General features: G+C 35.2%; 1 protein-coding gene across 1 annotated transcript; it reads right to left on the bottom strand.

Annotated features, from left to right (window-relative positions):
- Nucleotides 1–1817: 1817 nt before the first annotated feature.
- LOC106174796 (uncharacterized) lies at nucleotides 1818–20358 on the bottom strand. The gene is made up of 10 exons (XM_013556488.2): nucleotides 20141–20358; nucleotides 17639–17690; nucleotides 17248–17338; nucleotides 16882–16994; nucleotides 16454–16555; nucleotides 15804–16017; nucleotides 15194–15301; nucleotides 12323–12583; nucleotides 11812–11938; nucleotides 1818–11031 (listed from the first exon to the last, which is right to left on the bottom strand). The coding sequence occupies exons 1-10, from the start codon at nucleotides 20247–20249 to the stop codon at nucleotides 8702–8704; spliced, it is 3507 nt and encodes a 1168-aa protein (XP_013411942.2). The 5' UTR covers nucleotides 20250–20358; the 3' UTR covers nucleotides 1818–8701.
- Nucleotides 20359–20381: the final 23 nt, after the last annotated feature.

The following is a 20381-nucleotide window of genomic DNA, read 5'->3' as shown; positions in this document are numbered from 1 at the left end:
TTGAATATAGCGGCGTTACGTTAACTTAGCCTTGCGGTTGACTTGGTTTCTGTCGCACGCACTTACGTGGTGGAGTTTTAGACCAAGGTTTACTTGTGTAAGTGCGCGTAAGTGAGAGATTGTTGAGTGAAAACATCCATCGGTTAGTACGTCCAGTACGTGTCCTGGAGAGGTCGCCAAATATGTTATGAACCTTTTTATACATATGAAATAAATGTCCTAAACTTATGTAAATTAAGTATGCTTAATTCAAGCGTGGGCTCGAAATGAGACATTACGTGTTCGACTTATTTAGCAGATAACGCAATCTGAAGATCCCACTGTTCGTGTCAGATTTATGAAAGGTCGCACAAAGAAAACCCCAAGTCTACAAAATGACCAGTTAAACTATTAATTCGTCGACTTCATATTTTAAGTTAAGTCTCCAAGCCTTAGCTCTCCAAAATCATGTCTCCTCCGTGCTCCGTCTCTCCCAATCTCCCCCTAAGGTATCAATCCCAATCTTTTATATACACATTTATCTTAGGTGAATCCAATAAAAGCCTGTGCGTCAACCAACTTGTTTTTCTCTTCAATATACAATTAACACTACCATAATTGTACTAGTATTTCTCCCTTTGCGGTGCAAATAACCTTTATTTCAAACTCATTAACAATTTTAAAACCAAAACCCGTAAAGGCACAATTCAACAGGAATTATACTTAAGATCGGCGTTTAGCACTCAAATTGACGCACTCAGCGAAATTCTGTCATATGCAATTATCCTTACCGGGGGAATAGGTCAAATAATAGAACGCGGAAACTCGCCATAACTCTTGGAAAATTACCGGTACTGTCTCGTGGATTTCTTCCTTAGTCATGTGAAAGAATTTGGGGGGGGGGGGGGGGGGGGGTCGATTTCTGAAAAAAAAATCACACCCCGGGGGGGGGGGGGGGGGGGGGGGGGGGGGGGGAGGTCGACTTCCCATCCGCGAACCCTCCTTCAAATAATCCGGGATCTGCCTCTGATAACTAAATGTTATTTGTCATCAATTAGAATAAGAATGATCAGTTGCTCAATGTTAGTTCACGTATCAGTTTTCATATTTATCAAACCAATGTAGATATTACAGACGAAGAAGTTTTAAAATGGTCAATGTGGGAGAAACGGATAGTGATCAATCATGTCGGTATGATGTGATTTTTACATGATTGCACAACTTAAGAGTCGTAAAAACTCCGCGTGTGGACATCTCTAAGTAATTTCGACGGGACTTCGTGAATCGACTTACTTCCTGATAGGTTATCCGTGTTTTATATAAATGGTTAAGTAGCGCAAGTCAAGAGCTGATTAGTATTTCTACAAGGAAGCACACAGTTGACTTTAATTAGCATTGAAATTGAATGGATCCAATTTTCTTACTTTGACTGAGGTGGTTATTTTTTTTTAAGACTTCAAAATGAATTTAAACAAATAAACGAATGTATAATTACAGTTATACCGCTCGAGGCGCAATATGAACTGTATTTACAGAAAACAAGTCAAAAATCGTTTAATTACAGATTGAGAAAAGTTCTGATCTAAATACTTTTTCTTGTTTCTGGAGTTAAACGGTTGATTTTACTGAATTTTACGTTGCTGACACTAAATGAAATGAAAAAAAAAGTAAAAATTAGAGCGTCGCTTTAGGTGCTAATGACTAACAGGATTGAAAATAGTGTTCTTTGTATTTTGATTGAATCAGGCCATTTCAAATACACTATATAACATATTTTCAACAAAGTTGACCTAGAAAGTGATTTTCGAATGGTAAATTACAAAATTAAAAAGATCCACTTACTTTCCACAAAATATATTCATTTTATTCATTTGATAACTGAAACTATGAAGAGGTATATCAAACGTATAATAGTACACAGCATTATATTCGGCTGAAAACTTGAACTGTGAATGGATGTTTACAGATAAAGAATAAAAAAAAAACAGTTAAATCCCATCAGTAATCTTAATGATTAAAAACCACAATAATTTCTATAAAGTTCACATGAACTTAGTCATGTCACGCACATAACAAGTCACCCAACTTAAAAGCTTCGTAATGAAGCCTAAATCTAAGCTAGCCTTTTGTTTCGAAATATTCTTTCTCGATGAAATGTGCACTTACCGGTAGCCAGCACTTCCATTCCTAAGACTTGCAATCCTGTTACACCTGCAGTATTGCCCATCATTGCTAGACCACATGTACAAGGCTGTCAAGCAGCAATATCGCCCGGCGCTATTCCTGAATGCGCCATGGCCGAGACAACAACTACGATGGCAACAGTTGAATGACTGCATGGATTCTTCATAACATAATTGTAACTGACCAGATAAATTATATTGCCTGTCCCTAAGATGCTGGTTAATATAAACTGAATATTTGGGTTCTAACTTGTAAAAAAAAACAGATTCATAACTAGAGGATCAGAGAGGCGATACCGCCTCCGAATATTGTACCACCAGCTGGAGCAAGCGCATTCGTATAGACCCCCACATACACAAAATAAGGGACACAGCCACCAGTTTTGTGCTCCACAAGCTGTAAAAATGCAATCAACAAGAATTTTTAAACTATTGCAAAAAATATATATGGTACAATCAAATTTAAGTTCTTCGTAAGGTAGGTCAAGGGTCAATTTCAAGGTCACAGTAAATTGCCAGTATATGACTTCCTATTCAAGTTCAAGAGTAACTATGGACCTATCTCTGTCAAGTTTGAAGTTAAAAGAGAAAGAAATAAGCAGAGTTCAGTTCATGATAAAAAGTAGGTCAAAGGTCAATTTCAAGGTCACATTTAGATTGCCAGTATATGACTTTCTATTCAAGTTCAATAGTAACTATGGACCTATCTCTGCCAGTTTTGGAGATTAAAGGGAAGCAAAATTTGCAAAGTTCAGTTTATGGTGAAAAGTAGGACAAAGGTCAATTTTAATGTCACATTTATAATGCCAGTATATGACTTCCTATTCAAGTTCAATAGTAACTATGGACCTATCTCTGCCAGTTTTGGAGATAAAAGGAAAGCAAAATGTGCAAAGTTCAGTTCATGGTGAAAAGTAGGTTAAAGGTCAATTTCAAGGTCACATTTAGATTGCCAGTATATGACTTCCTATTCAAGTTCAATAGTAACTATGGACCTATCTCTGCCAGTTTTGGAGATAAAAGGGAAGCAAAATTTGCAAAGTTCAGTTTATGGTGAAAAGTAGGTCAAAGGTCAATTTTGAGGTCACATTTAGATTGCCAGTATATGACTTCCTATTCAAGTTCAATAGTAACTACGGACCTATCTCAGCCAGTTTTGGAGATAAAAGGAAAGCAAAATTTGCAAAATTCAGTTCATGGTGTAAAGTAGGTCAAAGGTCAATTTTAAGGTCACATTTAGATTGCCAGTATATGACTTCCTATTCAAGTTCAATAGTAACTACGGACCTATCTCAGCCAGTTTTGGAGATAAAAGGAAAGCAAAATTTGCAAAATTCAGTTCATGGTGTAAAGTAGGTCAAAGGTCAATTTAAAGGTCACATTAAGATTGCCAGTGTATGACTTCCTATTCAAGTTCAATAGTAACTATGGACCTATCTCTGCCAGTTATGGAGATAAAAGGGAAGCAAATTTTGCAAAATTCAGTTTATGGTGAAAAGTAGGTCAAATGTCAATTTTAAGGTCACATTTAGATTGCCAGTATATGACTTCCTATTCAAGTTCAATAGTAACTACGGACCTATCTCAGCCAGTTTTGGAGATAAAAGGAAAGCAAAATTTGCAAAATTCAGTTCATGGTGTAAAGTAGGTCAAAGGTCAATTTTAAGGTCACATTTTGATTGCCAGTATATGACTTCCTATTCAAGTTCAATAGTAACTATGGACCTATCTCTGCCAGTTTTGGAGATAAAAGGAAAGCAAAATGTGCAAAGTTCAGTTCATGGTGAAAAGTAGGTTAAAGGTCAATTTCAAGGTCACATTTAGATTGCCAGTATATGACTTCCTATTCAAGTTCAATAGTAACTATGGACCTATCTCTGCCAGTTTTGGAGATAAAAGGGAAGCAAAATTTGCAAAGTTCAGTTTATGGTGAAAAGTAGGTCAAAGGTCAATTTTGAGGTCACATTTAGATTGCCAGTATATGACTTCCTATTCAAGTTCAATAGTAACTACGGACCTATCTCAGCCAGTTTTGGAGATAAAAGGAAAGCAAAATTTGCAAAATTCAGTTCATGGTGTAAAGTAGGTCAAAGGTCAATTTTAAGGTCACATTTAGATTGCCAGTATATGACTTCCTATTCAAGTTCAATAGTAACTACGGACCTATCTCAGCCAGTTTTGGAGATAAAAGGAAAGCAAAATTTGCAAAATTCAGTTCATGGTGTAAAGTAGGTCAAAGGTCAATTTAAAGGTCACATTAAGATTGCCAGTGTATGACTTCCTATTCAAGTTCAATAGTAACTATGGACCTATCTCTGCCAGTTATGGAGATAAAAGGGAAGCAAATTTTGCAAAATTCAGTTTATGGTGAAAAGTAGGTCAAATGTCAATTTTAAGGTCACATTTAGATTGCCAGTATATGACTTCCTATTCAAGTTCAATAGTAACTACGGACCTATCTCAGCCAGTTTTGGAGATAAAAGGAAAGCAAAATTTGCAAAATTCAGTTCATGGTGTAAAGTAGGTCAAAGGTCAATTTTAAGGTCACATTTTGATTGCCAGTATATGACTTCCTATTCAAGTTCAATAGTAACTATGGACCTATCTCTGCCAGTTTTGGAGATAAAAGGGAAGCAAATTTTGCAAAATTCAGTTTATGGTGAAAAGTAGGTCAAAGGTCAATTTTAAGGTCACATTTAGATTGCCAGTGTATGACTTCCTATTCAAGTTCAATAGTAACTATGGACCTATATCTGCCAGTTTTGGAGATAAAAGGGAAGAAAAATTTGCAAAGTTCAGTTCATGGTGAAAAATAGGTCAAAGGTCACTTTCAAGGTCATAGTAAGATTGCCAGTATATGACTTCCTATTCAACTTCAATAGTAACTATGGACCTATCTCTGCCAGTTTTGGAGATATAAGGGACTAAATGTTATAATTTTGGAGTTACCATAATGTGCCTTAAATTTCGTACAGAAAAAATTAATTAAAATAAAGAAAATGTCATTTTGGTCAAAATTCTTGAAATAGGAGGTGCTCTGAAGTTTCAGAAGTTCAAATTTGATGAAATAATGTCATTTTTGAACACAAGTTGTCTGCTTTGCCAAGCCTTATGTTTTATTTTTCCAGAGTTCAAAATTTATTATCCATTACCGTACTGCACATTTTGCTTTTACCACCAATATGTACTTTTTGATACAGCGTAACTCGAAAACCGTATGGAATACAAAAAAACCGAGACCACCTCCAGTGTTGGGCTTTACATGCTCTACAAAATGCAAAAAAGAATGGGTCTCTAGCATTAACGGTTCCCGAATTAGAGACAGTTTTCAGTTTCGGTATCTTATGGCTGCTACTCCCGTGAAAATGCACCGATTGACCCCAAATTCATGTAGATGAAAGATGACCTGAAGGGTAACACCTTCCAATAATATTATTGGTTAAGTCTGTGTGGTGTCTGAATAACAGGGCAAAAAAAATTTTTTTCGTAAAAAATTTCATTTTTTTGAAAATTTTGGCCCATTTGACCTTGAAGTAAAGGTCAAAGGTCAAATCCAAGGGTATATTTGAAATCTACACATATGACTTTTGGAAAGCCGTCTATAGAAATTTTTCCCATAACTCCTTCCGTAGGGTAGATAATTAGCATTTAATTTTGCCATTTTTAGACAAGGGTGCATTGCAATGAGTGCCACACCCAGACCCCAATACCGACAAAGCCCAAATTTTACGTGGAACGAGTTGAGATTATAGGTGACCTAAATCCATGAGATGGGTACGGGGGCCCTTACCGTCTAGGAGGAGAAGCGGTAACGGTAGCCGTCCGGCGGAGCCGGCGGAACGATCCGGACGGGACCGAAACCATGTGTACCGCCAGCGCTAACGCTGGTGGTACAACTACATGTATGTTTAAAAGCCCAGTTAGAATTATCTCACAGTTTGCATTTTTGTAACCCCACACACTTTATTCATGCGTACCCTATTACCATAAAATCTAGACCACGACATAGTTTCATATTCTTAACAATCATTTCGGTGGCTATTTTAATTACCTTTTCAATTTGTTATAGTAAAATTTAAAAATCTCACTGGGGTATGGTAAAAAATACAAGTCTTAACTGTCCAAACATCAATCAACGTCACTGACGTTTTTACGAATGTCCCGCTACTTAGGATAGAGGGGATATAAAAAATTAGAACCAACCTAAGAAGTCCTAACATGAAGTCCCATTTTTCTACCTCATACCCATTATCAAAGAACCCATTCATGCCAAGTTGTAAAAGTGTAAGTACTTAAATTCATATTTTACTGTTATAACTTCACCATATCACCATATGAATCAATATTATTTATGAAAAAAAAAAAAACATAGTTAAAGGGATAATAACTCTTCGTATGGCATCTATACTTCACAATAAAAACATTGTGAATAACTCATAGAAATATAATATATTCTGTTTTACCACAAAAACGGCAGTTATAGCTATTATTCTGATATCTGAGCTTGTCTTTAGACCACGTGACCTCCATTGATGGCTATACTCTGTTAAGAGATTTTAACAAGAATCCAAATTTTTTAGAAAAAAACCAGGGACTAACTTTGAATGTAAACATGGATTCATTAACCATTGGTAAGTATGGGAAAATTGTTGTTTACTCCAGGAGAATTATTTTTTTTTTTTTTGTCGAAACAAAGAGTTATTATCCCTTTAAGCCTAATGAGACACAACATAATCAGGCAAGAGAATATTTGAAAAAAAACTGTATTTATCCAGAATGTCAAGACTTTGTGAAAGGGGGTACTTATTTCTCTTCCCTAACCCCAAATGCAGTAAAATTTGGCGTATATACATACATGTGTATAAAGTACCATTCAGGTATTGCATTTTGCTGCACTTTTGAATCATTTTTTATGTATTTTCCCTGAGAATAAAAGGACATTGTTGAAGTTATATTAAAAAAAAAAAAGTTCCAAAGCTCTTAGAAAATCATAGGTCTTACTGCCTTGAAAGATATTCCAACATTACACTGAATAAAATCTACTCTGTAATATGTCAATTCAATTTTAAAATTGTCAGAGTCAAAAGTACAGCAGACCTCACCCTTGGCAGCCTCACATATAGATGGCACCCTTGGCAGCCTCACATATAGAGGGCACCCTTGGCTGCCTCACATATGGAGGGCACCCTTGGCAGCCTCACATATAGTGGGCACCCTTGGCAGCCTCAAATATAGAGGGCACTTGGGTATACCAGACTGAATACCAAATTCCCAGCTGAGCCTAAGGACAATACAGAGAATGCAATACACCTATAATGGGAATCTTATAAATAAATAAATAAATAAATAAATAAATAAATAAATAGCCACTCCCAATTTACTATATACGTGCAAGGTCTACTGTATGCACATGAAGAGAACAATCTTTTATCAAAATACAATAATTCAAGAATTCAAATAAAACCCACTTGTTCCAATAATTATGTACAAATTTAAAACCAAAATATATACATATTATTAACATTCCAGCTACTCAATATAATATAACAATAATTTAAAAGTCTAAATATTAATAACTCAATGATTTATAGTTTTTCACATCCTAAAGCTTAATCAAATCAATTGGCTGCATATAAGGTTATAAAATTCAAATGACTGAACAATTTTTCTTATATGGCACATGCAAAGAGAATAATGTACTAGTACATATTTACTGCTTCTATATTTTTAATATTAGATTACAAATTTTCTTTTGTCACAAAATAATAAGCATTGAGATACTATCTTGCATCATAATATTAGTTAAGGAGGATTAAAACCTTATGTTCTTATATTATTAACAAACTGAAGAACATATTCCAATATGTAATTAACATATGTGAATTGTCTTAATTTATCTTTATCTTACTCAATTCTATCTGCTTAGCACCTGATAAACTCAGTAAGTATTCTTATTTTAGAAAATTATAGAAAATAAATGTTACAATTCAAATAAAAATGTTTATGCATTACCATGTAAACCAATGTTTAAACCAATGTTTAAAATTCATTCAATTTTGCCTGAATTCTAAAACAGGCTACAGCTTATTTTATTTATTTTTTTTTACATACATACATTGCCAATTACATAGTAATCAACAAAATGTACTTCACCAAATGTAAAAATATATTGAGTTACTTACAGCAAAAACAAAACTAAATTAAATATGTTACAAAATGATAATAATAATAAATCAGTAAATAAATGATAGTATAAATTACAAATGAACTTTAATAATTATCAATAAATCATGGTGATAAATAAAAAGATAACTATTTACAAATTAGCAGATATTTCACATATCAAAGATTCTTGATTATTTAATTATACATCAATATAATCATTCCATAGTACTAATTATTATACAAAAACTCATTCATTATTTAGTTTCAAGTACGGCAAATACATAAACCTATTTAGTGCATTTAAACAAAAAAAATGGTAGAACAGCAAACTTCACGCACGCACACTCTTATTAATTTTCAATGGTCACACCATTCTATGGACCGTCATCACATCTCTTCTTCACTGCAGAGAACATGTCATCCATCTTCCCACCAGCTATGTCCTCTTGAAGTTTCAAAATCTCCTGCGAGTTCGGTTTTTTGGTTTCAGGTGTTTTTTCAACAATGAAAGACCCTTCCTCCGAGTCTGTGGCTGAAGCTGATGCACCAGTTGAAGGTTGTTGCCCTTGATCTGGACTGTCTGCTGTTTGTTTACATCCTCTATCTTTTGTCAAAACACTATTCCCATCATCACTGGCGTGACATTTTTCTGTTACAGAACAAACGTCCTGTGACAAATCTGCAACTGAATCTTTGAATGAAGTTTCCATATTTAGATTGGTTAAAGAAAAGTTTTTGTCAGCGGTGGCGTGTAAAGCAGACGCAGAAGATTTAGAATCAGGGTCACCAGCAACTCCTGCTGATTGTTTCTCCTCAGAATCAGTCACCACAATATCAAATCTATTAGTTAATTCTTGGTCATTATGATCTCTTTGTGGGTTAGCACTGTCGGTGACAGATTCAGACATTTTTTTCTCCTCTTCCTCCTCTTCATCGCTGCTCCCCAGAACAATAACCTCGTCTGACTGGTAAATGGCCCTTGGTCTTGGGGGCTTGGGAAAGGGTACACGAGGAAAGGACTGAAAGGGGACAGGTCTCCCAATGCCTCTAACCCTACTGGAACCTCTTAGTATATTTGGCACATGGCCGACTTTGATCAGATGATCACTGCTATCTGAATCGTCGCTGAAGATTTCCTCACTGTCATAGCAACTGCTTAGATTGTCGTCGCTATCACTAAGAAGCTCACGGACTGTAGTTCCAGTTTCAAGAGGCATTTCATCAGTAAGGTCAATAACATCATCTTCACTAGGGGCATTCCCTCTCCTCAGAGTTGTTGTGGCTGTAGGATTACCTTGTCTTGCATAAATGCTGCCATCTAGGGTTGTGTTGTTGGTAAGTGCTGCTGTTAGGTGGGGCCGTTTCTTCTCAATTTCTAAAAGTCTTTCCAGTCGTTTTTGCCTGCTCCTCATAGCAAAAAATGCGCCAACAGTCATGTCACATGGATTCAGATTGGCAGTGTTCGATCCAGCCATACTCTCGTCCCTGAATCGTTGCTGAAAAGGGTAGCGTGAAAAACCTGCCCTAGCACTCCCAGCAACATCATCCAACAATATGATGTCATCATTATTCTCCTCTGGAGTATTAACAGACTTATCACTTTCAGAATCACAATCCTTATTTTTATCATCTGGTGTAGCCAAGCCCTTATGGAGATCAGAATTCTCACCATTATTCTTTTCAGAGTTCATCTCTCTTTGCTTTTTGCTAGTCACATTTGAGGTAGCCGTGCTTGTCGTCCCTTCTACTCCATTTAGGCAAGTGTCTTGTGAGCACTGTGGTGTTACAGTGGCATCGCCGTCAGTAATGGATTTATTTTTTCTTCCTTCGATACTTTGCTGAGAACAATGGGGGGAGATGGTAACATCACTGTCAGTTGGACAACTAGTGTTTAATATATCGTCATCCACTGTATTTTTACAAGAACTTTCAGCAGCAGCATCAATAACAACATCATTTTCCAAATCCAACTGTTCCTTGCTGCTATGGATTATACTGTCAGCAGCATTTGATAGTGGCATTGTGTTTTTACTGGCCAGAACTGATTTTCCACTTGAGGGAAAATCAGGAGGAGAAACCATGACATTGCCTGAACTGCTCTCAATATGCATTTCTGAATTAGTCTGCGTGTTGTTCCCTTTCTCTTCCGAGGTGATGCCATTGACCAATAAGGTCTCCTCTTGGTCACCATGGCAACCATTTTTACTATATTTTCTTTGGTTATTTACCTGTTCATCTTCCTCTTCCTCCTCCCCATCGCTCATGTATGTAAGAGACTGGCTATACTCTGTGAATATGCAATCCCAGGACAATGAGACAGATTCCACTTTTCGATTCTCCATTTCCTTCTGGGACTGGTCCTCTGCCACGACCTCTGCCTGATGATCTCCATCGCCTTTTCTTGCCTCTTCATCAAAAAGATCCAAACCACCCTCGGGTTGAGAAAACCGGTCAATTTCTTCATCGGTGATGTAAGAATCACTGTCTTCTCTTTGCTCCTGACTGTTATCATTATCATCATCATTCCCACGAGCTTCCATGAAGTTGCCTTTCACTGTGTCAGGACTAAATGAAAGACCATTGACCTCCATACCATCACCATTGCTGTCTCCTTTCCCAGAGTTAACCTGCAAATTCTTTCTGCTTCTCTTTTTGGGTGGGGTGTCTGAGAGGTCTAACTCTTCAGAATTCTCAGTAGAGGTAGCTGTGGATAGAAATTATAAAATGCCTTTTACCATTTTATGACTTCATGATAACATGTTATTTGATTATAAAATAACATGATAACTTGTTATTTTACAATCAAAACATAAAGGAATTGATCTCAACAATGATCACTACATAATACAAAAGGATATTCATACTTTAAAAATTTTTTTTGGCTCTACTTAAATTTGCATCCAACAAAATTTCATTCAGTAAAAATCCAAATAGCCCTATTCTTATAAAAAATCAACATCATATGGGGAGAATATTTTATAAAACTTACAAAAATTTAAGCCACATCAAGTGTCAAGTTTCAAATCAATAAAAAAGTATTACATTCACAGATATTTATTTGTACTAAAGCAGAGTTTGAGTACAAAAGAACCAGACATGGTGTATCTTACATAATGAGTACACAACCCTTAGAAAAATTTCCCACAGAGTCCTTTAGTGTTCTACAGAACCATGTAGGAAATTGGCCTGAAATTCTTTAGGGTCCTATATGTTTCCAATAGGGCATCTTAAAGAATTCCTATAGAATCCCATGGAGTCATGCAGGATTCCTAAAGAGTCCCATAGAGCATACAGAACATCTCAGGAAATTTTTGTAAGAAGAGGGAAAACCATGTCTGCGACTTTTTTCTCAATACACTGTATCTGCTGTCAGATAAATACTTCCAAAGCAAAGGCATATGAGACAACCATTTGTGCTTTGCATTATTGCAAATCACATACACCTCTATCACTAACTCATGGTGCATTGACATATCACGTATACCTGACGTCTTTTTTCTCCGCTTCTCAAACCACTTCCTGTTGAGCATGCCCAGTGGCTTATACTCCCCGCCTATTGTACCACGCGATAAATGGGGCAGTTTCAGAAAACTGTTCAGTCTTTTTTGTACCTGAGGATAAAAAAGGAGCATTTAAACATATAGAGCACTACTTCCTTGAAACCTTATGATTATAATTTTCTCAGATATTAAATAAGTGACCAATGGTTTTATAAGTAACCAAAAGGAAAGTGAATATATATCTTACGAGTACAGTTTAGTAATATCCTATATGTGTTTGTGTATACTTTATACAGACTCTCGACTTTTGCCTATACTTCAATTCCCTTTGTATTGTTTTGTATCTCTCTCTGTTTCTCCATCTCTCTCTCATTATTTGTTTGCTGGTTAGTTTCTTTGGTTGGTTATTTTAGATTCAATTATGACTTCCTTATTAACGACATATAACATGCCATTTATGAAAATTATAATAAATCTAGATTTGCCTACAAATACCTTTTCCAAATCCTCCTCATTGGGAATAACATTAGGGAACACACGGCAAGGCTGGAGATAACTGATGAAGTCGCGTATCTCTTGGTACGAGGAGTGGAAGGAAAAACATGTCCTATAAAATCCTTTCTCACCACAGATGATTTCGTGAGGACGGACCTCCTGGGTGAACCACATAGTGGACATGAGAATGGTCAGAACTCTGGGGTCATCTCCACTGGTCAGTTTGTGACCACAGGGCAAAGTGCTGGACTCTCCCTGAAACTATATATAGTATTACATACACTAAGTGGATGAAAAAAATGTTATCATATTCAAAATACCTATTAATAATGAGTGGGGTATATATTTTAAGGGCAAAAAGCACCCAGAAAGTTACATTTCACTTATATAAGAGTTACACTCTATTATTTAGTATAACTTCAGTATCGCTATCACTACTTCTTTACATTGGACACTTTTTGACTCATTCTTTTTTTTAATTGGAAGCCAATGTTTCATTCATATTAAATGATGACATATTTTCTTTGTGGCACAACTCACTTAAAAATATTTTCCGTCACTTGGAATGGCCAGTGTGTGAAAGCTACGGTAAGTGAAACTTTGACTTGTTGTTTACAGTTTTGCACTTGAGCTGTACCACTTTTTTAAATACAACTATCAGAATCACTAAACTTGTATGGCACTATTTCCAATTAAAAGATGCATAAAGGCAATATGTTGGTAATTAAAAATCAAACCGATAAATGGAAATCTAATAATAATAATAATAGTTTATTTTTCTATGGCGCATTCCATTAAAAATCTCAATGCGCCTTACAACATTCACTTAAAAGAGCTAAATAACACAATACTAATATAAGAACACATTACAATTTTAAAGGACTAAGAACTAATTTAAAGAACCAATTATTCATATTCTAAAATGATTAGAACCTAAAGTGACAACATTTAAAATTAATCATAAAATTACAGTACACCTTATTAAAAACTAAAATTAACTATATGATAGTTACTGATAGGCTATTCTAAAAATATGAGTTTTCAAAAGCTTTTTAAAAGTATCTATGTCACCTGCTGCTCGTATTTCAGAGGGTAAGGTGTTCCAAACTTTGGGTGCATATATCATAAATGCCCTTTCACCGTAAAATTTACCAGCTTTTTTCTCTAAGACACTGTGTTCTAAAAGTAAATGACTAAAAGTTGAAGACCTGGTAACTCTTCCATGCTGATGTTGCTTCATAAGTTCTGAGATATAAAGTGGTTTATTCTCAGTGACTGCTTTAAAAATGACACATAAAATTTTAAATAAAATTCTCTCTCTTACTGGAAGCCAGTGAAGTTCCATCAAAACAGGTGTTATATGCTCTCGGCTGTTCCATCCCATTTTAGTTACCAGCCTAGCTGCAGAATTTTGAATTAATTGAAGTTTGTTCAGATGATTTTTGCCTAAACCATATAAGAGACTGTTGCAATAGTCAAGCTTAGAAGTAATGAAAGCATGGATTAGTTTTTCAGTTGAAGTTTTGTCCAGTAAGTCACGTATCTTACTAATTTGCCAAAGTGAGTATGATGCCGATTTGCAAATTTCAGAGATCCGTCTATCCATAGTTGCATACTGATCAAAGGTGACACCTAAATCTTTCACATAGCTAGATGGATTGATGTTGACACCACTGATACAAATATCAGATTTCATTGCATTTCCACTGTCTGACTTAGACCTTGATGTAAACCATATTAGTTCAGTTTTTCCATCATTTAGTGCTAGCATGTTTGTTTTCATCCAATTCTGGATCTCAACTAGACAAGTTTCTATTGAGGTGATAGCCATGGAGCGATTACTTTCACTTGTGACATAAATTTGAGTGTCATCATCAAAAATGACAGTGTTGAGACCATGTTTAACTATAATGTCTTCTATTGGTAGCATATACAATGAAAAGAGCAATGGACCTAGCACAGACCCCTGAGGGACACCATACTCTAAAATAGTGGGCTCTGATAGCAACGACTCAATTGACACCTTTTGTGTTCGATCTTTTAGATATGAGGTTAACCAATTGAGTGCTAAATCTTTTACTCCAAATCGGTACTGTAGTCTGTGCAGAAGTATGTTGTGGTCAATGGTGTCGAATGCAGCAGACAGATCTAAAAGGACTAAAATAACATCTTTTTGTTTGTCTAAAGAAAGCATGATGTCATTATGAACCCTTAGGAGAGCTGTTTCTGTGCTATGTCCTTCTCTATAAGCTGATTGAAACTTGCCATATAGACTGTTTTGAGCTAGATAGTTATTCAGTTGTATACATGCCATTTTCTCAAGAAACTTCCCTAAGAAGGGCAAGTTTGATATTGGTCGATAATTTTTAAACACTTGTTTGCACAGGCCTTGTTTTTTTAACAAGGGTCTAACAGTTGCTGTTTTGCAGTTGGATGGGAAGATGCCTGTTGTAAAAGAGAGATTCACTATCTTTAAAAAAACTGGGGCCAGAACAGTAATGCACTCTTCGATAATATGTGTTGGCACAGGATCTAAGGCCGCAGAAGATTTAGAATTCATGCTTTTCATTAATGTTAAAACATCTTCTTCTGATACAGGTGAAAATTCAGTCAATACTGCATGAGTACAGGTAACTGGGGTTTCTGAGATTTCTACAGAAGAATAAGAAACGAGATCGTTTCGAATGCTCTTGATCTTATCTGTAAAGTAATTTGAAAAAAGTTGAGGGAGCTCTGAAATTTCCATGTCTGGGAGGACATTCAGTTGAGATGATTTTGATTCCGATATTTGGTCCACGATCTTGAAAAGTGTTTTCTGATCAGCAGATTCAATACGGGAGCGGTGATATTCTTTCTCAATTCAAGTCTTACCTGTTTCTCACAAGCATGTACTTGTGTCCCCATGGGATCAGTGGTGAAACACTTGCTGATCTGTGGCACCCCAGTGTACATTCTCATCTTTCGTTCACTTATATGAATCTGTAAATAAAATAACATGTAATGTGAATCTGACAATAAAAAAAAAATGTAATGTGAATCTGGTAATGAAATAACATGTAATGTGAATCTGGTAATAAAATAAAATGTAATGTGAATCTGGTTATGAAATAACATGTCATGTGAATCTGATAATAAAATAAAATGTAATGTGAATCTGATAATGAAACCACATGTAATGTTAATCTGGTAATTAAATAACATGCCATAAAATAAATAATGCAACTGACACCATTTAACTGACAGACATTTTAATAACTTTCATTTTTATAACTGCTACCATTAAATCATACACAGTCACAATGATAAAAAAATACATTACATAAATGCTTACAAAATGAGGTTAGATGTCTTAAAGATTTTTGTATCTTGCAGTTTTGTCAGCTAAGTCTAAGTAATGCTAAAGTTTTAGCCTCAACATCAACTTATTATCTATGGTCAAACAGGCCCCAAGTCTGTTGTCTTTGGCGAAAATTTATCAAACCTTTTGTTTAAACTCCTTGTTTACTTCTTCATAAATATACTCATATCCCAGAGAAGCCTTGCCCTTCAGCACTACCATGTGGGCGGGGCTTAGCTGAGTCCAACTGTCAATCACAGAGATGATGACATCACGACACTCCTGCCGGCTTGGAATGTGGAATGCTTTTGGTGTGCAGAACGTGGTGTCCACATATAGGCTTCTTATATTTTTGGATCTGAAATTAAAAAATCAAACAAACAAACATTATTTTCATTCTTTCCTTCTTCCTTTGTTTCTTTTTAATTATTATTTTTTGTTTACAAATTAAAAGTTATTTCTTAATCTGTTCTATAAGTTAATTAATAAATTAATTTTATGGAATTAGGAAAAAGGACTCCTGCATTATAAATACCCATGTAAACACAAATGCAGTTTTCTGTACTCAACAAAGCACAAATCACCTCCAAAAGGAACTTTAACTGTATTCAGAATATATCATTCTCAAATCAACAATTGGTCTCTAACCATCATCAAAAAACCTCATAAATCAACGAAGCCATCTTTGTCAGAGAAGCTCAATTGTTCCACACAGAAATAATTATAAAATGTAAAAAACTATTGAAATCTATATATCTACCACATTTAATGTGTGAACAACTACTACCATTTACCTAGAACCCGAATTCAGTTGCGGAATCCTTGCTGCAGAACCCTTTTCTAGTCTAAAATCACCAGTGTATAGGACGGTTCCTTCTTCCCCCTCAAACAAAAACCTGAGAAAACAAGAAGGTCAATAATTAATTTTAATTATCAATTTCAATATTTTGACAGTCTTAATACTGTGTAAAATGTCTTATCTGTAACATCATTAAGATGCAACCTTTTACTCTTTCTCTCTCTCCAACTCTCTCTCTCTCTCTCTCTCTCTCTCTCTCTCTCTCTCTCAGTATCTTATCATTGCAGAATTTGACTGTCATGGACCTCCATAACTCCCTTTCTTCAGATGATCTACAAATTGTATAATCCATATTCTCACTCCATAATTTAAATTCTCAACAGTTACATCAAGCTAACCATAGTGACCAGTGGTCAATCTTACATCACAGAGCCTGGACAATGGGCAGCTGGGATCAAAGTGACCACCACTTCTTCTGCCTTTCCAGAAAAATTTGGTATCGTTAATCTTGTTGGGTTGTTTTCAGATAATGCGACCTGAAAATGAACCACAGGAGAAATAAATACTCATGCCAAGACAAGTGTTCTTCTTTCAGTCTGTCTGCTTGTCTGTCTGTTTTATTCATTCTAAGGTTGCAGAAAGACACACCCCCTTTAATGTTACATCACAAGCAAAGAGTTAAGTTTTTTGAAAAAATAAAGATACTGTAACAGTAATAATGCCATATTATAATTGCACTAAGAAAACTGGAAATTTTTTCAAATATCTAATCCCTTTATATAACATTACCACATGCTTGTCCAGGTGCTTGTAATTGCCATCCTGCATGTGCAACAATATCTGTCTTGTTACTTCAGAGCAATAAAGCTTTATGTCTCTGCTGCAATGAAATAAGGCATGAAATGTTAAATTTTCTTGAAATATTATGTGTGTGGGTGTGTGTATGTGTGTTTTATAACCAAATTGAGTCAAAGTGACATCTGCAAAAAATAATAGAGGAATGTTGATGGTTTTCTTTGCTGTTTTAGATGTATTTTCCATATAATTATAATAATAATAATAGCAATGATGAAACAAAAATATCCCATTTTATTAAGTTTCTTTCAGGAATTAACTTCAAATGCAATTTTGCAATTCAATCACAAATCAGTGTCAAAACATGCTCCTTTTTGAAACTCACCATGAGTTCAGACGATAATGAAAGCTAGGATAGCTTAATCCTACCATGTGGTCTGAAATTAAAATGATACTTTTAAAGGGATAACAACTGTTCATTTTGGAAAAATAAAATTCCTGGGGTAAAGTGCAATTTCCCCATACTTACCAATGGTTAATGAATCCATTTCAACATCTAAAGTTTGTCCCGGGTTTTCTTCTAAAAAGTTTCTTTTTTTTGTAATAATCTCATAAGATTATCTTAAGTGATTATTATTACAGAGTATAGTCATTTACGGAGGTCACACAGTCTGATGGCATGCACAGAATAATTTCTTTAACTGCCGTTTTTGTGGTAAAATAGAATATATTATTTTTCTATGAGTTGTTTAAAATATGTATTTATAAATTGTGAAATATAGAACTCTAAGAGCCATACTCAAATCTTCTGATAAAGCAAAATCTATAAGCAGTGAGTACAAGTAGGCACTTGGGCTACATCAGAACATTTTATTAAATCATAAAAATGCACGTTGTGTAGGTATGTTACAATCGCCGCTTTAGACGGCGGCCATTTTCTCAGATCACACGTGCTTGGCGCTTGCGCAAAGCGCAGAGGGGTACCCTCAATATCGGGCTGCTGATTGGCTCTCATTGGGAATATCCCAGTGATTCCTTGCTTATGACGCTGAGGAGAATCCCCTCTACTGCCTCGAGTTCGAAATTTTTGTTTCAATGCTATATTCCTCCTGTGGGACAAGTTTGAAAAGTCGCCCCACTTTGAATTCTCCAAAAACACTGACCAAGCGCATGGACGCTAATCTTATGTATATGGACATTGAATATTAAGTTTTATCTATAAACTGACGAAGTTTCATTAAAATCTGAGCATTAGAACATGTTTATTTTTTATCCGGAACGTGTCGTAGTACTTACCGCGATCTACTGAAAATTCAAAATGGCGGATGTTTTGACTGACGATAGCTAGCTAGGCTATAAATAATGACTATAAAAATAAGCGATGGCTGATAATAATTACAAAAAGAATGGTTAATAATAATAATAATTAATAGATACATATGTTAAATGGTATAATTAAATCAAACAATTATTTCTAGATTTTTTATCTGTGGGGAAATTGAGAATTTTACAGATGTACATGTATTTTTTAAGGCATAATTTCTTTAGTGTATTACATTCCTATTGAGTAGTAGCAACAAAATAGAAAAGCCGACTGCTCTGTTGTCCTATTCTATACAACCAAAGCTCAAGAAATGTACACAGATATATAATTTTTGTGAAGATACTTGAATTTGCCAGCTATCAGTAAATGCATGTATGGTACTGTAAAGGTAACTACAGGTCTCGAATCTGGATATATCTTTTTTAATTCCTTCTTATTTTTTCTTTCAGCAATAGAGCCAAGGTGATGCTGATCTAGCTGACATTGTGACATTGCTTATGATAGAGGAAAATATCAATTTTTGCTAACTGATACCTTTTTTTCAACTGACATGTACTCAGTAGGAAAATGTATTCATAAAATACATACTAGTAAATAGATGCCACTATCGATTGCTTCTTGATCACTAATTAATTGATTGACATTCATTAGCAGTCTGAAAACATAATTTCTGATTTATCTGCTTGTGTTATATCTCCTAACTTTCATTTTTGGTGTTTTCTTAGTGGGTTTTAGCATTTGGGAGATGATCCAAGCACTTTTTTATTTGATAACCAGTTGAACGAGTTTGGGATTAATTACTTATTAATTTATAAATTAATTGATTTTGTCTGTCTATTTCAGATTTAGATACAGAAGTCTATCCAGAATGCTTCAGGCTGTTTCTCCTGAAAATTTCATTGAATTATCTTGAATTTTATGGGAACAGTGGACATTTTTGTTTGACACATCAATTTTCATGATCACAGTTTTTCGGAAATCATAATGTTAAACCAACAGAAAAAAATGCGTCAAATTGAGAAGAGTATTTTTGCAATATCTTTGTCGATTTTTGGGCTATAGACTTGGTTTTGGTATCAAAATCCATCTTTTTTTATGGTCCATCTGACTGCCTTGATATTAGGAGGTTTTGGGGACTTTGAAAATTTTTGTAACATACCTACGTTGTGGAGTAATGTTTGAAGATGGCCGTTTAAATACAGCTTTACTGTGCTGGAAATTTAAAATTAGTTTATTATCTCCAGTTTTTAGGAATATTTTCATTACGTGGAACGTGAGAGTCCCTTAGGCAAATGAGACAAATTTTAATCAAATGTTCAGCTATTAATCGAAAACAAGCAAATAAACAACAGAGACTATGAGTATACCATTATCATGTAATCATGTACTACTTTCAATTCAATAGAGTCAAATGCAATAAGGTCATTTTGTGTGGCTATTCAATAATTGTTTTTAAATTGGGAACTGTGGGGGAAACATAGAAAACGCAAGATATTCTATGGAGGCCATAGGCTTTCGCGCCAACCTCCTCAACTACTTCAACTACTAATCAACAGTACCCACCGGTATGACAATGAGACAAGAAAAACGCAGTACTCTCCAGGTTCCCCTTGTCAAATCTGTCCAGGGATATCCGGGAGTACTCCCGCATTTGTCCACAAAATGTGCTCATGGTGGATCGTCTACCCAGGTCGTGATAGTCGTTTTACTTGCTGCAAAATACAGAAAATCCCCAACCGGAAGCTGCCATATTGAAAATTATCACCCCGCGTTATTTCCTTTTCTCCTTTTTCATTGGACATTT

This window comes from Lingula anatina, chromosome 6, assembly GCF_051362555.1.
Source record: "Lingula anatina isolate TDL-2025a chromosome 6, LinAna3.0, whole genome shotgun sequence".
Taxonomy (NCBI): domain Eukaryota; kingdom Metazoa; phylum Brachiopoda; class Lingulata; order Lingulida; family Lingulidae; genus Lingula; species Lingula anatina.
The sequence above is the reverse complement of the archived record's forward strand: the minus strand, read 5'-3'. Positions and strand labels throughout refer to the sequence as shown.